Consider the following 24,119-nt stretch of genomic DNA (forward strand, 5'->3'; position numbering starts at 1 on the left):
TAATGGGCCTCCCCAAGATATTCACATCTTAATCCCTGTAACCTGTGCATAAGTTACTTTATATGGTAAAAGGGACTTTGTAGGTTTGATTAAGTTAAGGGTTTTGTAATGGGAAGACTATCTTGGATTATCTGAGTAGGCATGATATAATCACAAGGGTCCTTATAAAAGTGAGGCAAGAGGTCAGAGAGGAGAAGGCCAAGTAACAATAGAAGCAAAGATTGGAGTGATATAGCCCCAAGCCGAGGAATGCTGGCAGCCTCTAGGAGCTGGAAGAGACAAGAAACCTATTCACTGGAGCCTCCAGAAGGAACTAGCCTTTGCTGGGGGCTTTGTTTTTAGCCTCCTGCAGGAGGAAACTAATGTAGACACTATAGCTCATAGTGTATGTGTCTTCTCCTCTGGTAGGTTACAAGTCTCATGAGGCAGGACTTGTGTCTTACTTTGTCTCAGTTATAGCATTTAACATGATGCCTTAACATGTTGGATGCTCAAAAATGTATTCTGCAGTGCAGTGAAATGAATAATAAGTGCACATGACTTATATTGTTAGATTCTTAGCTGAGTGTTTTGATTATAGATGTTTCAGAAAGATAGAGAGTTGAGTAGCAATTTTAGAGTTGAAGTTCTGTTTTTCACTTAAAAATTATTTTTAGGAAATACGGGCTGAAATCACTTCTGTGAATGTGCAGTCTAATGTTTAGGGTAAGTTTTTTTAATTCCTAATTTTTGCTTTACTTTAATATAGGTAGATGCTTCCTTATCTTTTCTGGATGGTTTTGTGGCTGAAGAACTAAGTCAGGGGGCAGCACCTTACAAACCTCACCACCAACGGCAGGAGGAAAAGCTTTCTCAGGAAAAAGGTAATTTTTCATGGGTTTATAATAAGCTAGATTGTAGGGACATCACTTTTTAATGCAATTGATATTATAGTCATGTAAGTAAATAACTAAGGAGATTCACTATCTCTTGTTAAGTCTGCTTGTGTCTTGTTCACCCTGACCTTATTTGGGGTAAACAGGAAAAAAAAGTTAGCCTAGAGGTGTTCCCAAAGCCATAGGTTTCATGTACATAAGTACCTAAGATATGGCAGCCATCCTGGAATTTTAAAAGAACTTGAAGGTGGAATTATCATGTTGGTCACTGTGCTAAAGGGCTTACAGATATCAGCGTGAGCATATCTGCAGAAGAGTTTCAGAAGAAAACTCTGGTTACTATGAACTAGTGAGTTTCATTTTATTCTGAAAAATCTTGTATAGCTTAAGTGTGTTAAAATGCTTCCTCCAGCGAAATGTCTGATCAGTGAATTTAGGAACAGCCTAGAAAGAAAAGAATAACTTTACATTTAAAAAATGTAGGCTGTCAGGGAAAGACTTCTGTCATTATTTTAGTAAAGAGGAGATCACTGAGATATTTGATGGTGGATGGGATATATATATATATATATATATATATGTATACACACACACATATGTATGAATAAAGGGAGACCATTGAATATTATTTGTATAGGAATTCAGAATGTTAATACTGGAAAGTGCAATGCTGAAAGGTCTTTTTTTTTCTCCTATTTGTTATTTAATGATTTTGTAGAGTACTTATTATTTTTTAGGTTCTGCGCTAGGCATATGAGTACAACTAAATGGTTCATCCTACAATGAAACCAAAAAGTATAAACACTAATAATAGGCTTTATGTTATTTTTTTTGCAGAAGTATTTGTTCTTTTAAAGTTTTTGACATTATTTAGCACAACGATACCTAAAGGTCTAGAAAATACAATTTTCTTTCAAAGGGTAATCAGTTTCCTTCCCGTTTAACTCCTCATATATTGATAGAATATGTGAGGGGAAATAAAGTTTTGAATTACAGTTGCCCAACCTCTGACTGTAGTGCATATAGAGGCCTTATGACATCCAAGGCATGGAGTGAAAATCTGGAGTTCCAGAGTGGGAGACATGGTCCAGTTGTCATATTTCCTTATTTTCAAATGTCCGAGAGCCATCAGTTGCTCTTTCTTTTTCGGCTGTGCTGTGTGGCATGTGGGATCTTAGTTCCCTGACCAGAGATCAAACCCATGCCCCCTGCAGTGAAAGCGCAGAGCCCTAACCACTGGACCACTGGGGAATTCCCCATCAGTTGCTCTTATTACTGCAATTCAAGGCTAGGGTAGGCAAGAGGGGGTAGGACAAGGAGCCTAATTTCTGGCACTGCCTTTCTTCTTTCTTAAAATAAGTTAAGTGGCTGATGCAAATTTGCCACTTACATTTGCCAAGTACATTTTTGATCATGGAATCATCATTATAAATGGAGTTAAACTGTCAAATTAGGCTCTTCCCCTCTCCTCCCAAACCTATTTTTCAAAAGTTCTCTAAAGTAAAATTGAAATTTCATGAGCCTAAACTGTCTTTTATATCATGGAAAAGGAAATCAGTTACGAGACAGGACATAGCAAGTGCTTATGCTATGTACTTGAAGAATAAGTTATAAAATCATGGATCTTATAATTGTGGTTATTACAGAAAGTAAAGAGTGGGGGAAAAATAGGTATTTTCTGCCTAAAAAGTTGTTAATTCTGGAATCCTTCAATTGGCAGTCGGTTCTGATACTGATCTTGTTTGAGATTTTTATAAATCATTTGCAGAGTAGTAGTCAAATGTCACTTTTATGAAGGATACAGTATTTAGCTCTCTTGGGTAGAAAAATGCCAAGTTCGTAACAGTAAACTTCAGGAAAATATTGTAAGATAATGAGAATTAGAAAACATAGGTGGGATACTGGGGAACTAACTTTTATTACTAGTTCCTACCCAAGAAAAGCATTGAGGAATCAGTGTGGATTATTCTGTTAAAATGTTATTTGAATATGTTGTAGCCCCAATGTTAGATAAAACCAGAGATAATAAGGGGAAGTAGCAGGATAATCTCCTGTCTACAGAACTGTGGATTTTTGAAAACCACATCAAGTTTAGACTGTTAGTCTCTCAAAAAATAAAATTAATAACAGCTGGGGATGGTCAGAGAGGTATAGCCAAATGATCAAGGTATAAAAGAACTGCAGAGAACTTCAAGATGGAGGAGGAGTAAGACATGGAGATAACCTTCCTCCCCACAAATACATCAGAAATACATCTACACGTGGAACAACTCCTACAGAACACCTACTGAATGCTGGCAGAAGTCCTCAGACTTCCCAAAAGATATATATATTTTTTTCCTTTTTCTCTTTTTGTGAGTGTGTATGTGTATGCTTCTTTGTGTGATTTTGTCTGTATAGCTTTGCTTTTACCATTTGTCCTAGGGTTCTGTCTGTCCTTTTTTTTAAGTATAGTTTTTAGTGCTCGTTATCATTGGTGTATTTGTTTTTTTGGCTTGGTTGCTCTCTTCTTTCTTTCTTTTTTTTTTTAATTTTTTTTTAGTTTTTATTTTAATAACTTTATTTTATTATTGTTATTTGTTTCTTTCTTTCTCTTTTTCTCCCTTTTCTTCTGAGCCGTGTGGCTGATAGGGTCTTGATGCTCCAGCCGGGTATCAGGCCTGTGCCTCTGAGGTAGGAGAGCTGAGTTCAGGACATTGGTCCATCAGAGACCTCCTGGCTCCATGTAATATCAAACAGTGAAAGCTCTCCCAGAGATCTCCACCTCAATGCTAAGACCCAGCTCCACTCAACGACAAGCAAGCTATAGTGCTGGACACTCTAAGCCAAACAATTAGCAGGACAGGCACACAACCCCACCCATTAACAGAGATGCTCCCTAAAATCATAATAAGGTCACACACATCCCAAAACACACCACTGAATGCGGTCCTCCCCACCAGAAAGACAATACCACCCTCATCCACCACAACATAGGCACCAGTCCCCTCCAACAGGAAGCCTACACAACCCACTGAATCACCCTTAGCCACTGGGGACAGACATCAATAACAACGGGAACTACGAACCTGCAGCCTGTGAAAAGGAGACCCCAAACACAGTAAGTTAAGCAAAATGAGAAGAAAGAAACACATAGCAGATGAAGGAGCAAGGTAAAAACCCACCAGACCAAACAAATGAAGAGGAAATAGGCAGTGTACCTGAAAAGAATTCAAAATAATGATAGTAAATATGATCCAAAATCTTGGAAATAGAACGGAGAAAATGCAAGAAACGTTTAACAAGGACCTAGAAGAACTAAAGAGCAAACAAGCAATGATGAACAACACAATAAATGAAATTAAAAATACTGTAGAAGGGATCAATAGCAGAATAACTGAGGCAGAATAATGGAGAAGTGACCTGGAAGATAAAATAGAGCAGAATAAAGAAAAAAGAATGAAAAGAAATGAGGACAGTCTCAGAGACCTCTGGGACAACGTAAAACACACCAACATTTGAATTATAGGGGTCGCAGAAGAAGAAGAGAAAAACAAAGGGACTGAGAAAATATTTGAAGAGATTATAGTTGAAAACTTCCCTAATATGGGAAAGGAAATAGTCAAGCCCAGGAAGTGCAGAGTCCCATACAGGATAAATCCAAGGACAAACATGCCAAGGCACATATTCAAACTATCAAAAATTAAATACAAAGAAAAACTATTAAAAGCAGCAAGGGAAAAACAACAAATAACATACAATGGAATCCCCATAAGGTTGACAGCTGATATTTCAGCAGAAACTCTGCAAGCCAGAAGGGAGTGGCAGGACATATTTAAAGTGATGAAGGAGAAAAACCTACAACCAAGATTACTCTACCTAGCAAGGATCTCATTCAGTTTTGACAGAGAAATTAAAACCTTTATAGACAAGCAGAAGCTAAGAGAATTCAGCACCACCAAACCAGCTTGACAACAAATGCTAAAGGAACTTCTGTAGGCAGGGAACACAAGAGAAGGAAAAGACCTACAGTAACAAACCCAAAACAATTAAGAAAATGGTAATAGGAACATACATATCGATAACTGCCTTAAATGTAAATGGATTAAATGCTCCCACGAAAAGACGTAGACTGGCTGAATGGATATAGAAACAAGACCCGTATATATGCTGTCTACAAGAGACCCACTTCAGACCTAGGGGCACATACAGACTGAAAGTGAGGGGTTGGAAAAAGATATTTCATGCAAATGGAAATCAAAAGAAAGCTGGAGTAGCAATTCTCATATCAGACAAAATAGACACTAAAATAAAGACTACTACAAGAGACAGAGAAGGACACTACATAATGATCAGAAGAAGATATAACAATTGTAAATATTTATGCACCCAACATAGGAGCACCTCAATGCATAGGCAAATGCTAAGAGCCATAAAAGGGGAAATCGACAGTAACACAATCATAGTAGGGAACTTTAACACCCCACTTTCACCAATGGATAGATCATCCAAAATGAAAATAAATAAGGAAACACAAGCTTTAAATGATACATTAAGCAAGATGGACTTAATTGATATTTATAAGACATTCCATCCAAAAACAACAGAATATACTTTCTTCTCAAGTGCTCATGGAACATTCTCCAGGATAGATCATATCTTGGGTCACAATTTAAGCCTTGGTAAATTTAAGAAAATTGAAATCATATCAAGTATCTTTTCCGACCACAACGCTATGAGATGATACCAATTACAGGAAAAAAACTCTGTAAAAAATACAAATATGTGAAGGCTAAACAATGCACTACTAAATAACCAAGAGATCACTGAAGAAATCAAAGAGGAAATCACAAAATACCTAGAAACAAATGACAATAAAAACACGAACACCCAAAACCTATGGGATGCAGCAAAACAGTTTTAAGAGGGAAGTTTATAGAAATGCAATCTTACCTCAGGAAACAAGAAACATCTCAAATAAACAATCTAACCTTACACCTAAAGCAGTTAGGGAAAGAACAAACAAAACCCCAAAATGAGCAGAAGGGAAGAAATCATAAAGATAGATCAGAAATAAATGAAAAAGAAATGAAGGAAACAATAGCAAAGATCAATAAAACTAAAAGCTGGTTTTTTGAGAAGATAAACAAAATTGATAAAGCATTAGCCAGACTCATCAAGAAAAAAAGGGAGAAGACTCAAATCAATAGAATTAGAAATGAAAAAGGAGAAGTTACAACTGACACTGCAGAAATACAAAGGATCATGAGAGATTACTACAAGCAACTCTATGCCAATAAAATGGACAACCTGGAAGAAATGGACAAATTCTTAGAAAAGCACAACCTTCTGAGACTGAACCAGGAAGAAATAGAAAATATAAACAGACTAATCACAAGCACTGAAATTGAGACTGTGATTAAAAATCTTCCAACAAACAAAAGCCCAAGACCAGATGGCTTCACAGGCGAAATCTATCAAAACGTTTAGAGAAGAGCTAACACCTATCCTTCTCAGACTCTGCCAAAACATAGCAGAGGAAGGAACACTCCCAAACTCATTCTACAAGGCCACCATCACCCTGATACCAAAGGCAGACAAAGATGTCACAAAGAAAGAAAACTACAGGCCAATATCACTGATGAACATAGATGCAAAATCCTCAACAAAATACTGGAAAACAGAATCCAATAGCACATTAAAAGGATCATACACCATGGTCAAGTGGGGTATATCCCAGGAATGCAAGGATTCTTCAATATATGCAAGTCAATCAATGTGATAAAACATATTAACAAACTGAAAAATAAAAACCATATGATCATCGCAATAGATGCAGAAAAAGCTTTCGACAAAATTCAACACCAATTTATGATAGAAATCCTCCAGAAAGTAGGCATAGAGGGAACTTACCTCCACATAATAAAGGCCATATATGACAAACCCACAGCCAACATCGTCCTCAATGGTGAAAAACTGAAACCATTTCCACTAAGGTCAGGAGCAAGATAAGGTTGCCCACTCTCACCACTCTTATTCAACATAGTTTTGGAAGTTTTAGCCACAGCAATCAGAGAAGAAAAAGAAATAAAAGGAACCCAAATCGGAAAAGAAGATGTAAAGCTGTCACTGTTTGCAGGTGAAATGCTCCTATACATAGAGGATCCTAAAAATGCTACTAGAAAACTACTAGAGCTAATCAATGAATTTGGTAAAGTAGCAGGATACAAAATTAATGCACAGAAATCTCTTGCATTCCTATACACGAATGATGAAAAATCTGAAAGTGAAATCAAGAAAACACTCCCATTTACCATTGCAACAAAAAGAATAAAATATCTAGGAATAAACCTACCTAAGGAGACAAAAGACCTGTGTTCAGAAAACTGTAAGACACTGATGAAAGAAATTAAAGATGTTACAAATAGATGGAGAGATATACCATGTTCTTGGATTGGAAGAATCAACATTGTGAAAATGACTATACTACCCAAAGCAATCTAAAGATTCAGTGCAATCTCTATCAAACTACCACTGGCATTTTTCACAGAACTAGAACAAAAGATTTCACAATTTGTATGGAAACACAAAAGACCCCAAATAGCCAAAGCAATCCTTAGAAAGAAAAATGGAGCTGGAGGAGTTAGGCTTCTGGACTTCAGACTATACTACAGAGCTATGGTAATCAAGACAGTATGGTACTGGCAGAAAAACAGAAATATAGATCAGTGGAACAGGAGAGAAAGCCCAGAGATAAACCCACATACATATGGTCACCTTATTTTTGACAAAAGGAGGCAAGAATATACAATGGAGAAAAGACAGCCTCTTCAATAAGTGGTGCTGGGAAAACTGGACAGCTACATGTACAAGAATGAAATTAGAACATTGCCTAACACTGTACACAGAAATAAACTCAAAGTGGATTAAAGACCTAAATGTAAGGCCAGACACTATCAAACTCTTAGAGGAAAACATAGGCAGAACACTATGACATAAATCACAGGCAAGATCCTTTTTGACCCACCTCCTAGAGAAATGGAAATAAAAACAAAAATAAACAAATGGGACCTAATGAAACTTAAAAGCTTTTGCACAGCAAAGGAAACCATAAACAAGATGAAAAGACAACCCTCAGAATGGGAGAAAGTATTTGGAAGTGAAGCAACTGACAAAGGATTAACCTCAAAAAGATACAAGCAGCTCAATATCAAAAGAACAGACAACCCTATCCAAAAATGGACAGAAGACCTAAACAGACATTTCTCCAAAGAAGATATACAGATTGCCAACAAACACATGAAAGAATTCTCAACATTCAGTGCAGAGGCTGCGTGACTGACTGTCACAGATGCTATTTAAAAGAGGCCTTCTAACCTTGGGATAGAAGGTTAAACCAGATGATTGGAAAGCTTAAAATGAGAGGATATTCTATCTGAAAAGGACCTTAGATTTAGACAGTTGGTTTCCAAACATGATTCAGAATCAGAATCACATAGAGAGTTTTAAAAAAATGATACAGATTTTTGAGACCTACTCCTATACCTTCTGTAAGTATATCTCTGAAAGCCTGATTGTATGTATAAAAAGATACGTGAGAGATTCTGTGAAGTCAGCTTGTTCCTGGTTATCAAATCAGCACTTGGAAACTGCTGACCTAGTCTGAACCCTTTACCTGTTTATTAATTAGCCCATTATTTTTTTATAGTGAACAGTCATATCATTCATTTAGCTAACACACAAGCTAATTTATTTAGTACTCTTTGGATTAGGTGCTGTTTCCTTTGAAGGAGACAGTGTAATATAATGGTTGAGAGTGCAGTTCTGGAACCAGAGTATCTGATTTCTCATTTGCCTCTTTCATTTCTTGTCTTTGTACTCTTCGGTGACTTTTTGGCAAGCTCTTTGCCACAGATTCCTCATTTGTAAGATGAGGATAATAATTACAGAAGTTCACATTTTATTTTCTAAGATACTTTTTATGATTTAAGAAGGTCCTTTGTATTATAATCCAGACAGTCCAAAGAGATAATGTGCCAGTTAGGATTAAGTTTAGCTAAATAGCATATTAGAAAACAGAGAAAGCAGGGCTTTATACAAGGCGGAGGGTTATTGCTCTTTTCCATTAATGAAATCCAGAAGTAGGCAGCTTAGTATTGATGATGGTTTTTTATGAACATAAAAGAGGAAGGGAGAGAGGAAGTTTTTTCTTCCAGGAGGATTCCTCCCAGAAGTTGTACACAAAATGTGTATATAATTTCATTGGTCAGAATTCAGTCACATGGCACAGGAGTCTGGAAATGTCATCTCTTTTCTGGGTGGCCATGTACCTAGCTAAGAATTGAAGGTTCTGTAGCTTAGAAAGAAGAGGAAAGTGGATATCGGTATCTGCTCTACCACAATAACAATATGAATTTTATGGCTCTGATTGAATTCATTTGGGTATACAGATGCAAAGGAATCTGAACCTGGGTAAACCTTGTTCTTTGTCAGTAAGGGGGATTTCACATTGAGGGCTCCATCAGTCCAGTTGGTACAGGAATGTGCCTAAGAGCATTTTGTTAAACAGAAACATGGTCAGGTCTTCATTCATAGTTCATTAAACATTTTTGCATGAGAGCAGCAACTTTTCAGTAGACCTGGTTTATCAATTGTCTTTCCTAATTGAATTCTTTTTTAGCTTTTAAGGGTGGTAAAAAGAAAAATGAAAGACTGTCTTTGATTAACTAATTGTATGAAGACTGTAGTAGAGATTTAATAAATCATAGCTGCTTTATTATTATTGCTATAAATATTTGATTAGATCATTTCCAAAGTCCCTTCCAGTTTAAAAATTGTCACTGGATTCTAGTTTTCTATTATTTTATATTTTGCTTTTTTTTCATAATTTTTGCTTTGTTTTAAATATGAACCTCTGTTGTTGTTTTAAAATTCTAGTTCTCAGTTTTGAACCATATGGACTCTCCTTTTCTTCATCTGGCTTCTCTGGACGACAGTCTCCTGCTGGCATTTCTCTTGGTTCAGATATATCTGGGAATAGTACAGAGACCGGGCTAAAAGAGTAAGTTCCTTTCTTAAAATTGAGAACATGGGAGTGTTTAAATGTCTTTACATGTTGAAGGATTCCTGAAAGCTAAATTCTGCATGGGTGGTTGTTTCAGCTGTTTCTGTTTATTGCTCTCGAGGTATTGATAGTGTATAGCCTGTCCTTGTACTTTAAGAGAGCTTGCTTACTTCCAAGACAGTATAGAATGTATACAAGCTTTACACATAGTAATGATGTGTGTGTTATTACTACACATCATGCATACACACACACACACACACACACACACACATTTTTAAAGAAATGTATCAGAACTCATATACCCAGTGAGGTGACTGTTCATATCATTCTGCATTCCTCATAATATACTTCTTATAACCATCTCATTGGAAGATTGACGAATATATAGATGAACATAAAGATGATGGACTTCACTTGAGAAAGCTGTGTACTTTGTTCAGAATACTTTCAGAGCTTCTTTCCAGCCACCTTGAAAATTGGTGATACATTTTTCTAAACATGGAGTCAAATCTTCATCCTTTTTAGGTAAATTTTGATTTTGGAAATATGAATAAATTACTAGAAATATGACTAAGTTAATAAAATGAGATAATGTATGTAAAGTGCCTCATACAACCCAGTACGTAATAAATGATTGATAAATGGTAGCTACTAAAATTAATAATTGTCATTGCTATCATTATTGTTATTATCCAAAAGCTGAATTTACTACATAAAATTAGTAGTCAAGCTGGATAACTTTGGTCAGTATACCAATGTGACATAAAGTAATGAAAATGGCTTTCTTGTTTGTGAAGGAGCTTCTTCTAAGAGTTCAAAAATGTTTTGAGAAATGGCAACATTGTTAGAATAAATGATAAAATCTCAAAGGTGACAAGTTTGAAAGATGACATTTGAACAGACTCAGTAACCTTATTTTATGTTAGTCTTTGCATTTGTCAGTCTTCCAGTGATATGGTTATAAGAAGTATTTATCAGAAAAATGACACATAGATTACGAGGAATGTAGAATGATATGCTGATTGAAATGGCATAAGTTCAAAATCTCTTTCTTAGCGTTTTTTTCCTGCTCTGTTGACACCCTTTTCTTTCCCAGACATTTAATTTCAGTATTATAAGCATGGGGAGCAGATACCGTTTGTGAGCATGTGATGGTGGTGGTGATAGCAATTAAGTGCCTCAAACAGGGAATAGAGGGGCAAGGGAAGGAGAGACAGAAACCCTCCAAACCCAGGGAGGAAGCGTAGTCCCTTTTGCCTGCACAACAGATGATGGCATCTGCTTTTTTAGTATTGAACTAGGATCTGGGGGACTTGACAGGGCCTTGTAAATCCTGTATGTGTACATGTACTACCCTCAGAGAAATGACATCTGGCAAAGCTGCTCAGGAATTATACATATGCTGGATTACCATGAAGTGCAACATGAGGGATGAATTTAAAATTTCTTTCCAAAGAGGACCACAGCTCACACATTATTTCAGATTAGGAACCTAAGTGGTAATTGGTGAGGTGTATCAGCTTTAGAGAGATGATCATTCTTCTGCAGTCTCTGGCAAGCTGAGAATAACGTGGGGCAAGCCCAATTTAGCATTTCTTACCTTAAGCCCTATTACAGAGCAGCACCCTACCACAAATGGGAATTTCTAGAGCTCAAAGTACATTCCTAATCTTTTGAAGATTGCTTGGCCATAATCTACATCTGTGTTTGAATGGTCTGATTAAAAACAACACAAAGGTATACCGTATAAAACGATGAATTATAATATTATTGTTGTCAAAATCCAGGCAAAGATGACTTATGTTTAAAAATTTTTTATGTTATGTTTCATATCATAAAGAGGCATATTTTGTGTATGAAATGGTTTTATGCTGCTCTCTTATTTATCTACCTCCTTTTTAGACTTTCTGTATGTAATGCATGACAGTGAAAATTTATGTTGATAATAGGCATGTATTCAGGCTCCTTTTTCTTCCCCTTCTCATTTTTGCCTGTTATTGTGGGTTGAATTCCCTGGGGAGTGCATTCCAAGATGGAATTTAGCATGCAGAATATTAAGGAGTGCCCTTGGCATCAACAACTGTGGAAGGAAAGGAAAAGAAGAGGGTTTGGGCAGAGGAAGAAGTTAAGCAATGCAGTGCCAGCAACAGTGTCTGCTGACCCCATAGGAAGCTCTGAAGCTAGAATGGCCCATCTGAGCTGTCCTAAGTTAGGCTAAAATGGGTGGCCAGGACTCTATACTTCTGTTCATCAATTATTGGATATGGGCTGCCCTGGAAAAGGGCATGATCTGCAACTGAGGTGACTCTCTGCAACTGAGGCAAATCCCTAAGGGTGCTATGCTCCTAACAGCTGCGCCAACAAAGTCCTTCATTGAAGGGGGATCTGGATGGAACATCCCAGGGTCTACCACACCTGCCTTTTTTTAGTTAAACTAATATTTGAATCATTTGGGGAGTTGCTCTTTTTTATTCCCCCCCGCCAATAATTAAAGGATATGTTTTGGTAAACAGGGTTACAAAAAACACTGTAATCCTGCTGTGGGCATTCATGAATCCTTTTGAGTTGTTGCTGTTGAGCATCCTAGAAGTGCTGGGGTCATTTTAGGGGTTCCCCTGATGACTTTTTTGTCTGCTCACACAAGATCAACCAGTTTTCTTCTAAGAGGTTTGATAGATAACTAACAGTTTTTTTTGAACTTTTTAGAAAACTCTTTTGGTACCTGAAAGAAAGGAATGAATGAAGATATTTGTAAAGGAACATTCAACAGTAAAATTCATTGAGTAGGCATGGACTAATTCCCTATAGGGCGTTCTTTATTAACATTAGACTTTCTTTTAGCCAGTTGGTACTTAATAGCATTAGTTCTTCACTCAGTATGAAGTATAATGATCTGTTTTTGTTTCTGGCATACTACAGAAAATCAAACTGACCATGATTCCAACAAATTAAAATGAAATAATAGTACAGATATTTCTGAATCCTTCTTTTAGATTCATTTCACGATCTGCCTATCTTGTAGTACAAATTTTAAAAATTCAGTTTTGGATCATGAGAGGGATACTTAAATGAGCCAGTGCCAAGGACACATGGTTCTTATATGAAAACAGTAGAGGCAGTCTTTGGTTATTTCAGCCTGCACTTATGATTCACAGCGGTAGCTTTTGGTACAACAGTAGGTGAGACCTAATTCTAATCACAACTTTATTCTTTTTCATCTCAGGTATAAAAAAACTCCTAACCTTCATGCTTTTTCCAAAAATACTACTGTTTTCTTCTACAGATCAAACTTCATTCATTTTTATAAGTGTACATTTATAATAGTTGAAAGTGTAGCTTGTGCTCACATTAAGAAAACCTTGTGGATTAAAGGTAAATTTACACACAGGAGTAGATTTGAATGATTTTTTTTTTTTTTTTGCTCTCAACAGGATTTTATGTAGTGAATTTATGTAGTGTTAATTCCTTCACTGAGTGATTATAGGTATGAAACTTATGTCATTTCTGATCTTTAACCCATCAGAATTAAAGGTATTTTTGAAAAGTCAATAGGTGAAAGGAACTGATTTACAGTAGTTCTATTTTTGGACATCTTATTCAAGGAATTAAATGAAAATTAAATAATCTGAAATTTTTAACTAAGTCTAGAGTTCTGTTGCCTTAAATCTTTTGGCTGGAGAGTTAGGGGATGTTGGCTATAACTAAAATAAAATATAAAGATCTAGGTTTTATTTCTGGCACGTAGAATATAATATGAAAGCTATTTCTAAAAGGTCATGACAATGATGTGTTTTTAAAAACGCCTCAAGAAGGTAAGTATTTAGCAATTATTTAAATTGACTTGATTTCATTATCAATCTCCTTAGGACAAATAGCTTGAAGCTGGAAGGTATAAAGAAATTGTGGGGGAAAGAGGGCTATCTTCCCAAGAAGGAAAGCAAAACTGGTGATGAAACAGAAGCTCTGCCAGTCCCTCAAGAGAATATAATAATGGAGAATGTAGATCAAATTATAACAAAAAACGATCAATCTCAAGCCCTTACCCAATCTAAAGAAGAGAAAGAAAAGCAGCTGCTGGCATCATCATTATTTGTTGGGCTAGGATCAGAAAGTACAATCAATTTGGTAAGTAGTCAGTTATATTCCTTTGAGAATCTGTGTTCCCTGTTTTGAACAAAAAAACTGGCCCTACAAAAGCTCGTGACTGTTATCTATACACATGGTAGGAATGGCTTCCCCAGCTCCAGAGCCACCAGTGACATACCTTTTATATTCCTGAAAGAGAAAATCTAATTGGCTCAGCTTCAGTCAGGTATTCTCTTTAGTCCAGTCAGCTGGGGCAAGAGTCCGGGTCCAAATTAAGTTAAAAATATGACTATGTGTATTCTCACCCCCATTGGTGGAGAGGACAGGTCTCAGTGGAAAGGGGACTTGATGGAAATATTACCAATAGTAATAGTTCAACAATATTGATATGTCTATGGAAAAAGTACTTCTTAAAATGGTATTTTTAATAGTGAAAAAGAGGCATCAATTTTGATATCCTAACAGGAGAATTGGTACATAAATTATATTAGCTCTGATTATTACTTCATCATTAAAAATGATAAATATTGCATTGTAAAATTAATACTTATTAAGCAAAAAAAGCAGAATATGAAGTTTTACTTATACCTTGCTTAAAACTGTTAAGTAAAAGTATATTGAGGTTGAAAGGAATTATACAAAAATGAAAATTATATTCAGACATGATTATTATTTTCAAAACTTTTTATGCTGATATATTATTCTCTTAGTAAAAAAATAAAAAACTGGAGTGAAGGACAAGTGCTATTTTTGAGTATCTGAGAATTCCACATGTAATTTCCTGTTTGGTGGGCAGATGATCCCACCTAGTGCAAAACTGTGATTCTTCAGTTTTACATCATCATAATTCTTTCATCCTCCATTTCCCTTGGTGGAATTTCCCTTCATCTCTGTCAACACTAGGCCAGTCTGTAGGCTACACTCTTTGCCTGTATCTCTTTCTTTTCCAGACCCCACTTTTTTCACTTGATATTCATTTCTGAGAAAAAGCAAATTCAGCCTAAAAGTATTACTAAGTATCTTAATGCTGTTTCAGTCAGCATTTGTAGTTCAGCAGCAGAGTGACTGATTTTGGGTCTTTGAGCTGTTCCAGCAGGCTGTGCTGAGGGTACCAGAGAATGATCTGGCACTGATAGGGCAAGTTCTCAGTGGTCAGAGTGCATCAAGTTCAGAGTGCATCCAGGCTTATGGAGCCCTGATTTGTGAACCTTATTGCTGGTGTTGAAGGATTCCTGCCTTCTCAACGAAGTGCATAGCTTTCACTTAGAGTATTTCCCTGGACAACATTCAGGGTGATAAATTAATTACCAGACTTTTTTGTGGTGGGCTTGAAATCAGAAATGTAATTAGGATGTTTTTCTATTTAAGTTAGGTTAAATCCTTTTTTGGTTACCCCTTTACATTTTTCTTTTCTCCTCAGCTATCACTAGAATAGTTGAAAAAAAAAAAAGAGGTTATTTCCCTGTTTTATGGGGCCATGAATTCTGTGAGGAGCTATAACTCAGATGGCACCTTGCAGAAAGGCGGGGAAGCAAATAATTACATAAAATTAGCATGTATTCTCTTACCCCTCATCCCCAACTTTTCCTCTCTCACTCAGGCAAAGCAGACAGGATCGGCACTGGATATGCTTCATCTGTATCATAAGTCCTTCTGCATGGCTGCTTCTCTCTAGCAGTCCGATTCTCTTCTGAGTTTCCTAGTGTTTAAAGTTCTCAGTTACATAGATCTAGGCTGTATTGAGTATTTCATTTTAACTAGCTTTTAGGTCTGTGGTCCATTTTCAGTTAATTTTTTTACATAGTTCACTGTAGGGGTTAAGGTTTTTTTTTTCTCTTCCCATCTTTGCCTTTTATTTCACCGTCATTTAAAAAAGTATTTTCTCTGGGCTGTGAACCTGAGGTTGACTGTTTCTTTCTTTTTTTTTTTTTTTTACATCTTTATTGGAGTATAATTGCTTTACAATTGTGTGTTAGTTTCTGCTTTATAACAAAGTGAATCAGTTATACATATATATATGTTCCCATATCTCTTCCCTCTTTCGTCTCCCACCCTCCCACCCTCCCTATCCCACCCCTCTAGGTGGTCACAAAGCACCGAGCTGATCTCCCTGTGCTATGTGGCTGCTTTCCACTAGCTGTCTGTTTTACGTTTGGTACTGTATATATGACCATGCCACTCTCTCACTTTGTCACAGCTTACCCTTCCCCCTCCCCATATCCTCAAGTCCATCCTCTAGTAGGTCTGTGTCTGTATTCCCGTCTTACCCTTAGGTTCTTCATGACATTTTTTTTCTTAGATTCCATATATATGTGTTAGCATATGGTATTTGTCTTTCTCTTTCTGACTTACTTCACTCTGTATAACAGACTCTAGGTCCATCCACCTCACTACAGATAACTCAATTTCATTTCTTTTTATGGCTAAGTAATATTCCATTGTATATATGTGCCACATTTTCTTTATCCATTTGTCCGATGATGGACACTTAGGTTGCTTCCATCTCCTGGCTATTGTAAATAGAGCTGCAGTGAACATTTTGGTACATGACTCTTTTTGAATTATGGTTTTCTCAGGGTATATGCCCAGTAGTGGGATTGCTCTGTCATATGGTAGTTCTATTTGTAGTTTTTTAAGGAACCTCCAAACTGTTCTCCATAGTGGCTGTACCAATTCACATTCCCACCAGCAATGCAAGAGGGTTCCCTTTTCTCTACACCCTCTCCAGCATTTATTGTTTCTAGATTTTTTGATGATGGCCATTTTGACTGGTGTGAGGTGATATCTCATTGTAGTTTTGATTTGCATTTCTCTAATGATTACTGATGTTGAGCATTCTTTCATGTGTTTGTTGGCAATATGTATATCTTCTTTGGAGAAATGTCTATTTAGGTCTTTGCCCATTTTTGGATTGGGTTGTTTGTTTTTTTGTTATTGAGCTGCATGAGCTGCTTGTAAATTTTGGAGATTAATCCTTTGTCAGTTGCTTCGTTTGCAAATATTTTCTCCCATTCTGAGGGTTGTCTTTTGGTCTTGTTTATGGTTTCCTTTGCTGTGCAAAAGCTTTGAAGTTTCATTAGGTCCCATTTGTTTATTTTTGTTTTTATTTCCATTTCTGTAGGAGGTGAGTCAAAAAGGATCTTGCTGTGATTTATGTCATAGAGTGTTCTGCCTATGTTTTCCTCTAAGAGTTTGATGTTTTCTGGCCTTACATTTTAGGTCTTTAATCCATTTTGAGCTTATTTTTGTGTATGGTGTGAGGGAGTGATCTAATCTCATACTTTTACATGTACCTGTCCAGCTTTCCCAGCACCACTTATTGAAGAGGCTGTCCTTTCTCCACTGTACATTCCTGCCTCCTTTATCAAAGATAAGTTGACCATATGTGTGTGGGTTTATCTCTGGGTTTTCTATCCTGTTCCATGATCTGTATTTCTGTTTTTGTGCCAGTCCCATACTGTCTTGATTACTGTAGCTTTGTAGTATAGTCTGAAGTCAGGGAGCCTGATTCCTCCAGCTCCGTTTTTCATTCTCAAGATTGCTTTGGCTATTCAGGGTCTTTTGTGTTTCCATACAAACTGAAATTTTTTGTTCTAGTTCTGTAAAAAATGCCAGTGGTAGTTTGATAAGGATTGCATTGAATCTGTAGATTGCTTTGGGTAGTACAGTCATTTTCACAATGTTGATTCTTCTAATCTAAGAACATGATATATCTCTCCATCTATTTGTATCATCTTTAATTTCTTTCATCAGTGTCTTATAATTTTCTGCATACAGGTCTTTTGTCTCCTTAAGTAGGTTTATTCCTAGATATTTTATTCTTTTTGTTGCAGTGGTAAATGGGAGTGTTTTCTTGATTTCACTTTCAGATTTTTCATCATTAGTGTATAGGAATGCAAGAGATTTCTGTGCATTAATTTTGTATCCTGCTACTTTACTGCTACAAATTCACTGATTATTTCTAGTAGTTTTCTGGTAGCATCTTCAGGATTCTCTATTATAGTATCATGTCATCTGCATACAGTGACAGCTTTATTTCTTCTTTTCCGATTTGGATTCCTTTTATTTCCTTTGCCTCTCTGATTGCTGTGGCTAAAACTTCCAAAACTATGTTGAATAAGAGTGGTGAGAGTGGGCAACCTTGTCTTGTTTCTAATCTTAGTGGGAATTTTTTCAGTTTTTCACCATTGAGGATGATGTTGGCTGTGGGTTTGTCATATATGGCCTTTATTATGTGGAGGAAAGTTCCCTCTATGCCTACTTTCTGCAGGGTTTTTATCATAAATGGGGGTTGAATTTTGTTGAAAGCTTTCTCTGCATCTACTGAGATGATCATATGGTTTTTCTCCTTCAATTTGTTAATATGGTGTATCACATTGATTGATTTGTATATTGAAGATATATTTGTATATTGAAGAATCCTTGCTTTCCTGAAATAAACCCCACTTGATCATGGTGTATGATCCTTTTAATGTGCTGTTGGATTCTGTTTGCTATTATTTTGTTGAGGATTTTGCATCTATGTTCATCAGTGATATTGGCCTGTAGTTTTCTTTCTTTGTGACATCTTTGTCTGGTTTTGGAATCAGGGTGATGGTGACCTCGTAGAATGAGTTTGGGAGTGTTCCTCCCTCTGCTATATTTTGGAAGAGTTTTAGAAGGATAGGTGTTAGCTCTTCTCTAAATATTTGATAGAATTCTCCTGTGAAGCCATCTGGTCCTGGGCTTTTGTTTGTTGGAAGATTTTTACTCACAGTTTCAATTTCATTTCTTGTGATTGGTCTGTTCATATTTTCTATTTCTTCGTGATTCAGTCATGGCAGGTTGTGCTTTTCTAAGAATTTGTCCATTTCTTCCAGGTTGTCCATTTTATTGGCATAGAGTTGCTTGTAGTAATTGCTCATGATCTTTTGTATTTCTGCAGTGTCAGTTGTTACTTCTCCTTTTTCATTTCTAATTCTATTGATTTGAGTCTTCTCCCTTTTTTCTTGATGAGTCTGGCTAATGGTTTATCAATTTTGTTTATCTTCTCAAAGAACCAGCTTTTAGTTTTATTGATCTTTGCTATTGTTTCCTTCATTTCTCTTTCATTTATTTTTGATCTGATCATTATGATTTCCTTCCTTCTGCTAACTTTGGGGTTTTTTTGTTCTTCTTTCTGTGATTGCTTTAGGTGCAAGGTTAGGTTGTTTATTCGAGATGTTTCCTGTTTCTTAAGGTAGGATTGTATTGCTATAAACTTCCCTCTTAGAACTGCTTTTGCTGCATCCCATAGGTTTTGGGTCGTCGTGTCTCCATTGTCATTTGTTTCTAGGTATTTTTTAATTTCCTCCTTGATTTCTTTAGTGATCACTTCGTTTTTAAGTAGTGTATTGTTTAGCCTCCATGTGTTTGTAATTTTTACAGATCTTTTCCTGTAATTGATATCTAGTCTCATAGCATTGTGGTCAGCATTCCTGTAATTGATACCTAGTCTCATAGCATTGTATCATACCTGATACAATTTCAATTTTCTTAAATTTACCAAGGCTTGATTTGTGATCCAGGATATGATGTATCCTGGAGAATGTTCCATGAGCACTTGAGAAAAATGTGTATTCTGTTGATTTTGGATGGAATGTCCTATAAATATCAATTAAGTCCATCTTGTTTAATGTATCATTTAAAGCTTGTGTTTCCTTATTTATTTTCATTTGGATGATCTGTCCATTGGTGAAAGTGGGGTGTTGAAGTCCCCTACTATGAATGTGTTACTATTGATTTCCCCTTTAATGGCTGTTAGTATTTGCCTTATGTATTAAGGTGCTCCTATGTTGGGTGCATAAATATTTACAATTGTTATTTCTTCCTCTTGGGTTGATCCCTTGATCATTATGTAGTGTCCTTCTTTTTCTCTTGTAATAGTCTGCTTTAAAGTCTGTTTTGTCTGATATGAGAGTTGCTGCTCCAGCTTTCTTTTGATTTCCATTTGCATGGAATATCTTTTTCCATCCCGTCACTTTCAGTCTGTATGTGTCCCTAGGTCTGAAGTGGGTCTCTTGTAGACAGCATATATATGGGTCTTGGTTTTGTATCCATTCAGCCAGTCTGTGTCTTTTGGTGGGAGCATTTAGTCCATTTACATTTAAGGTAATTATCAATATGTATGTTCCTATTCCCATTTTCTTAATTGTTTTGGGTTTGTTATTGTAGGTCTTTTCTTTTTCTTGTGTTTCTTGCCTAGAGAAGTTCTTTTAGCATTTGTCGTAAAGCTGGTTTGGTGGTGCTGAACTCTCTCAGCTTTTGCTTGTCTGTAAAGGTTTTAATTTCTCCATCAAATCTGAATGAGATCCTTGCTGGGTAGAGTAATCTTGGTTGTAGGTTTTTCTCCTTCATCACTTTAAATATGTCCTGCCAGTCCCTTCTGGCTTGCAGAGTTTCTGCTGAAATATCAGCTGTTAACCTTATGGGGATTCCCTTGTGTGTTATTTGTTGTTTTTCCCTGCTGCTTTTAATATGTTTTCTTTGTATTTAATTTTTGACAGTTTGATTAATATGTGTCTTGGCATGTTTCTCCTTGGATTTATCCTGTATGGGACTCTCTGTGCTTTCTGGACTTTATTAACTATTTCCTTTCCCATATTATGGAAGTTTTCAGCTATAATCTCTTCAGATATTTTCTCAGTCCCTTTCTTTTTCTCTTCTTCTTCTGGGACCCCTATAATTTGAATGTTGGTGCGTTTAATGTTGTCCCAGAGGTCTCTGAGACTGTCCTCAGTTCTTTTCATTCTTTTTTCTTTATTCTGCTCTGCAGTAGTTATTTCCAGTATTTTATCTTCCAGGTCACTTATCCGTTCTTCTGCCTCAGTTATTCTGCTATTGATCCCTTCTAGAGTATTTTTAATTTCATATATTGTGTTGTTCATTGTTGCTTGTTTCCTCTTTAGTTCTTCTAGGTCCTTGTTAAATGTTTCTTGCATTTTGTCTATTCTATTTCCAAGATTTTGGATCATCTTTACTATCATTATTCTGAATTCTTTTTCAGGTAGACTGCCTATTTCCTCTTCATTTGTTAGGTCTGGTGGGTTTTTACCTTGTTCCTTCATCTGCTGTGTGTTTTTCTGTCTTCTCCTTTTGCTTATCTTACTGTGTTTGGGGTTTCCTTTTTGCAGGCTGCAGTTTCGTAGTTCCTGTTGTTTTTGGTGTCTGTCCCCAGTGGCTAAAGTTGGTTCAGTGGGTTGTGTAGGCTTCCTGGTGGAGGGGACTAGTGCCTGTGTTCTGGTGGATGAGCCTGGATCTTGTCTTTCTGGTGGGCAGGTCCACATCTGGTGTGTGTTTTGGGGTGTCTGTGGCCTTATTATGATTTTAGGCAGCCTCTCTGCTAATAGGTGGGGTTGTGTTCCTGTCTTGCTATATGTTTGGCATAGGGTGTCCAGCACTGTAGCTTGCTGGTCGTTGAGTGAAGCTGGGTGTTGGTGTTGAGATGGAGATCTCTGGGAGATTTTGCCGTTTGATATTACGTGGAGCTGAGAGGTCTCTTGTGGATCAGTGTCCTGAAGTTGGCTCTCGCACCTCAGAGGCACAGCACTGACTCCTGGCTGCAGCACCAAGAGCCTTTCATCCACATGGCCGGCCAGCTGTCCCCACGACTGTTGCGGCTTCGGCCACTGGGGCTCCTCCAGAGCCGGTAGCCTCAGTGAGGCCACCCTCCCCTCGCGCTCCGGGGCAGTTCCGTGACGGCGGAGGGAAGAGACCCCCGAGCTGGGAGTGCCAGCTCTGCGGAAACCGACTGTTTCTTTTCTTTAAGTAATTTAACAAAGATGTCTGTCTGGTGTCTTCTGGCTTGTGTTAATTCTAACTAACAGCAGATTAGACAGTGCAGAAGAAAAGGTCGGGGACTTCCCTGGTGGTCCAGTGGTTAAGACTCCACACTCTCAATGCAGGGGGCCTGGGTTTGATCCCTGGTCAGGGAACTAGATCCTACATCCTACAACTAAAGATCCCGTGTGCCGCAACTAAAGATCCTGCATGCTGCAACTAAAAGATCCCACATGCTGCAATGAAGATCCCGTGTGCCACAGCTAAGATGCAGCACATCCAAATAAATAAATAAATAAATATTTTAAAAAGTAAAGATCATACACTTGAAGACAAAGTAATAGAAACTATCCAAAATCAAACACAGAGAGAAAGAAAAGACAAAACAAAAACCAACCCAGAGCATCAGTGACCTGAGGAACAATATTGAGCAGTCTAATGTACATCTAATTCGAGTCCCATGGCTACTGGAAATGGAAGTCCTCCTCCCCCCGAAACCCCCAACTTTTAAAATTAATTAATTAATTAATTATGGCTGCAATGGGTCTTCTCTAATTGTGGCGTGCGGGCTCTCTAGTTGCATTATACAGGCTCTAGAGCACATGGGCTCAGTAGTTGTGGCACATGGGCTTAGTTGCAGTATGTGGGATCTTAGTTCCCCAACCAGGGATCAAACCTGGAGTGCGGAGTCTTAACCACTGGACCTCCAGGGAAGTCCCCCAACTTGTTTTCATTTTTGTGTTAATATAATGTTAGTTCTTGTTTTTTGGTTTCTGAATTGAAAGGTAAGAGACAAACTTAGCTGCTGAGACTTGGAAGAGAGCTAGAATTCTGGTTAACTAGAATCGTGTGAAAGATGGCCACTCAGTGTTAAAGCCTCCAGGAGGATGAACTTAAAGTAGACCCAGTCTGCTGCACTGATTCTACATAGAACTTTGTGAGGCAAGGGGGCACTTGAGCCATCACTCTTCTTAGATGGATTCGCAGACATTTCCTTGGGAGGCTTAGCGCAAGAATCACAAGTTTGCTGTTCCCATCTCCTGAGTCTGTACCAAACATCCCTAGTTACTTTTAGAATTCTTTTCCTGCCACGTGTTCCAGTAAGCCACACTAGCTGATTCTTGAGGTGAAGTCAGTTTTTCTTCCCTGTTTATCGACTCACAGGTCATGAAAACAGGATTATTATAGATTACTGAACCAAAGTTTGACCCATCCCTGTATTTGAGGGTATCTTAGCTTCTACAGGACAACTCTGGAAACTCAAAAAATGGCTAGCTTTCTCACTGTTTTTAATTTGTGCAGTTTTGTACTCTAGTTTTCTTAAGTCTAACAAGTTTTTAGAATTGTTCATGATTGACTTTTTGACGTTATTTCTTTTTCTGATTTTATGTGTTTCTAGTGAGAAATAGATTTAGCTTACTTGTTCAAAGTTATGTAGCTGTCAGAATTTTAGGGCTTAACATTTTATTCATCTCTGAATTTTTGTTAATCTATGCTTTATAGGTAGAACTTTAGCAAGTTAGTACATTGCTCATTTGAAATTATTAAAAAAAAGTTTAAAACTCATGACGTAGTAGAATGGTTTCTTTTTCTATTATTATGTTTTATCTTTGCAGCTAGGAAAAGCAGATACCCTTTCTCACAAGTTCAGAAGGAAATCAAAAGTCAAGGAAACCAAAAGCGGGCAAACAACCACTGCTCAAAATATGACCTGTTCTTCCTTTAGTTCTTCATCAAATGTGACTTATGAAGAAGACTATTATTTGGATCATTTGCAGGATAGAGGAGACAAAGAAGTAAAGAAATTTTCTCTTAATTCAGAACTTTTAGATTCTGAGTCTCTCACAGAACTGCCCTTGGTTGAGAAAATCTCAAATTGCAGGCTATCTACACCCTCTTTGTTTGCTGATAACAACATGGAAGTTTTTCACCCTCCTCAGTCCACTGCAGCCTCAGTTGCCAATGAAATCTCTTTAGCTGCTTCTTTGTTGGAAGAAACTACTGAACACATGCATTCAGATCTTATGGAGGTCTGTAATAATGAAACCATATCAGTGTCTTCTTACAAAATTTGGAAAGATGAGTGTTTGTTGATGGTCTGGTCAGTTTTTAATAAGAGTGCTTCAGAACTGAAAAGTGCTAACTTAGAAATTGCTCCTGCAGAAAATTTCAAGGTAAGACAATGAATTACTTAATGTTTCTTAGTGTAAGAAACATTACTTAGTGTTTCTGCTGTTGAGTCATCTGATGGCTTGTAAATTTCTCCCACATCCTTCTTTCCTCTTTAGCAAAAACAGTGAAAGGTGTGACAGATT

The 24,119-nt window shown here is 37.1% G+C and overlaps 1 protein-coding gene across 2 annotated transcripts in view; it reads left to right on the forward strand.

Annotated features, from left to right (window-relative positions):
- Positions 1-24,119, forward strand: part of AP4E1 (adaptor related protein complex 4 subunit epsilon 1) — a 93,855-nt gene that overhangs the window by 39,289 nt on the left and 30,447 nt on the right. For both annotated transcript variants that reach the window (XM_082648593.1, XM_082648594.1), the window contains exons 15-18: positions 749-863; positions 9,792-9,915; positions 13,788-14,046; positions 23,421-23,978. In XM_082648593.1, coding sequence (XP_082504719.1) covers positions 749-863; positions 9,792-9,915; positions 13,788-14,046; positions 23,421-23,978 — 1,056 coding nt within the window. The remainder of the gene's footprint in view (positions 1-748; positions 864-9,791; positions 9,916-13,787; positions 14,047-23,420; positions 23,979-24,119) is intronic.

This window comes from Grampus griseus, assembly GCF_964374135.1.
Source record: "Grampus griseus genome assembly, chromosome: 2".
Lineage (NCBI taxonomy): Eukaryota > Metazoa > Chordata > Mammalia > Artiodactyla > Delphinidae > Grampus > Grampus griseus.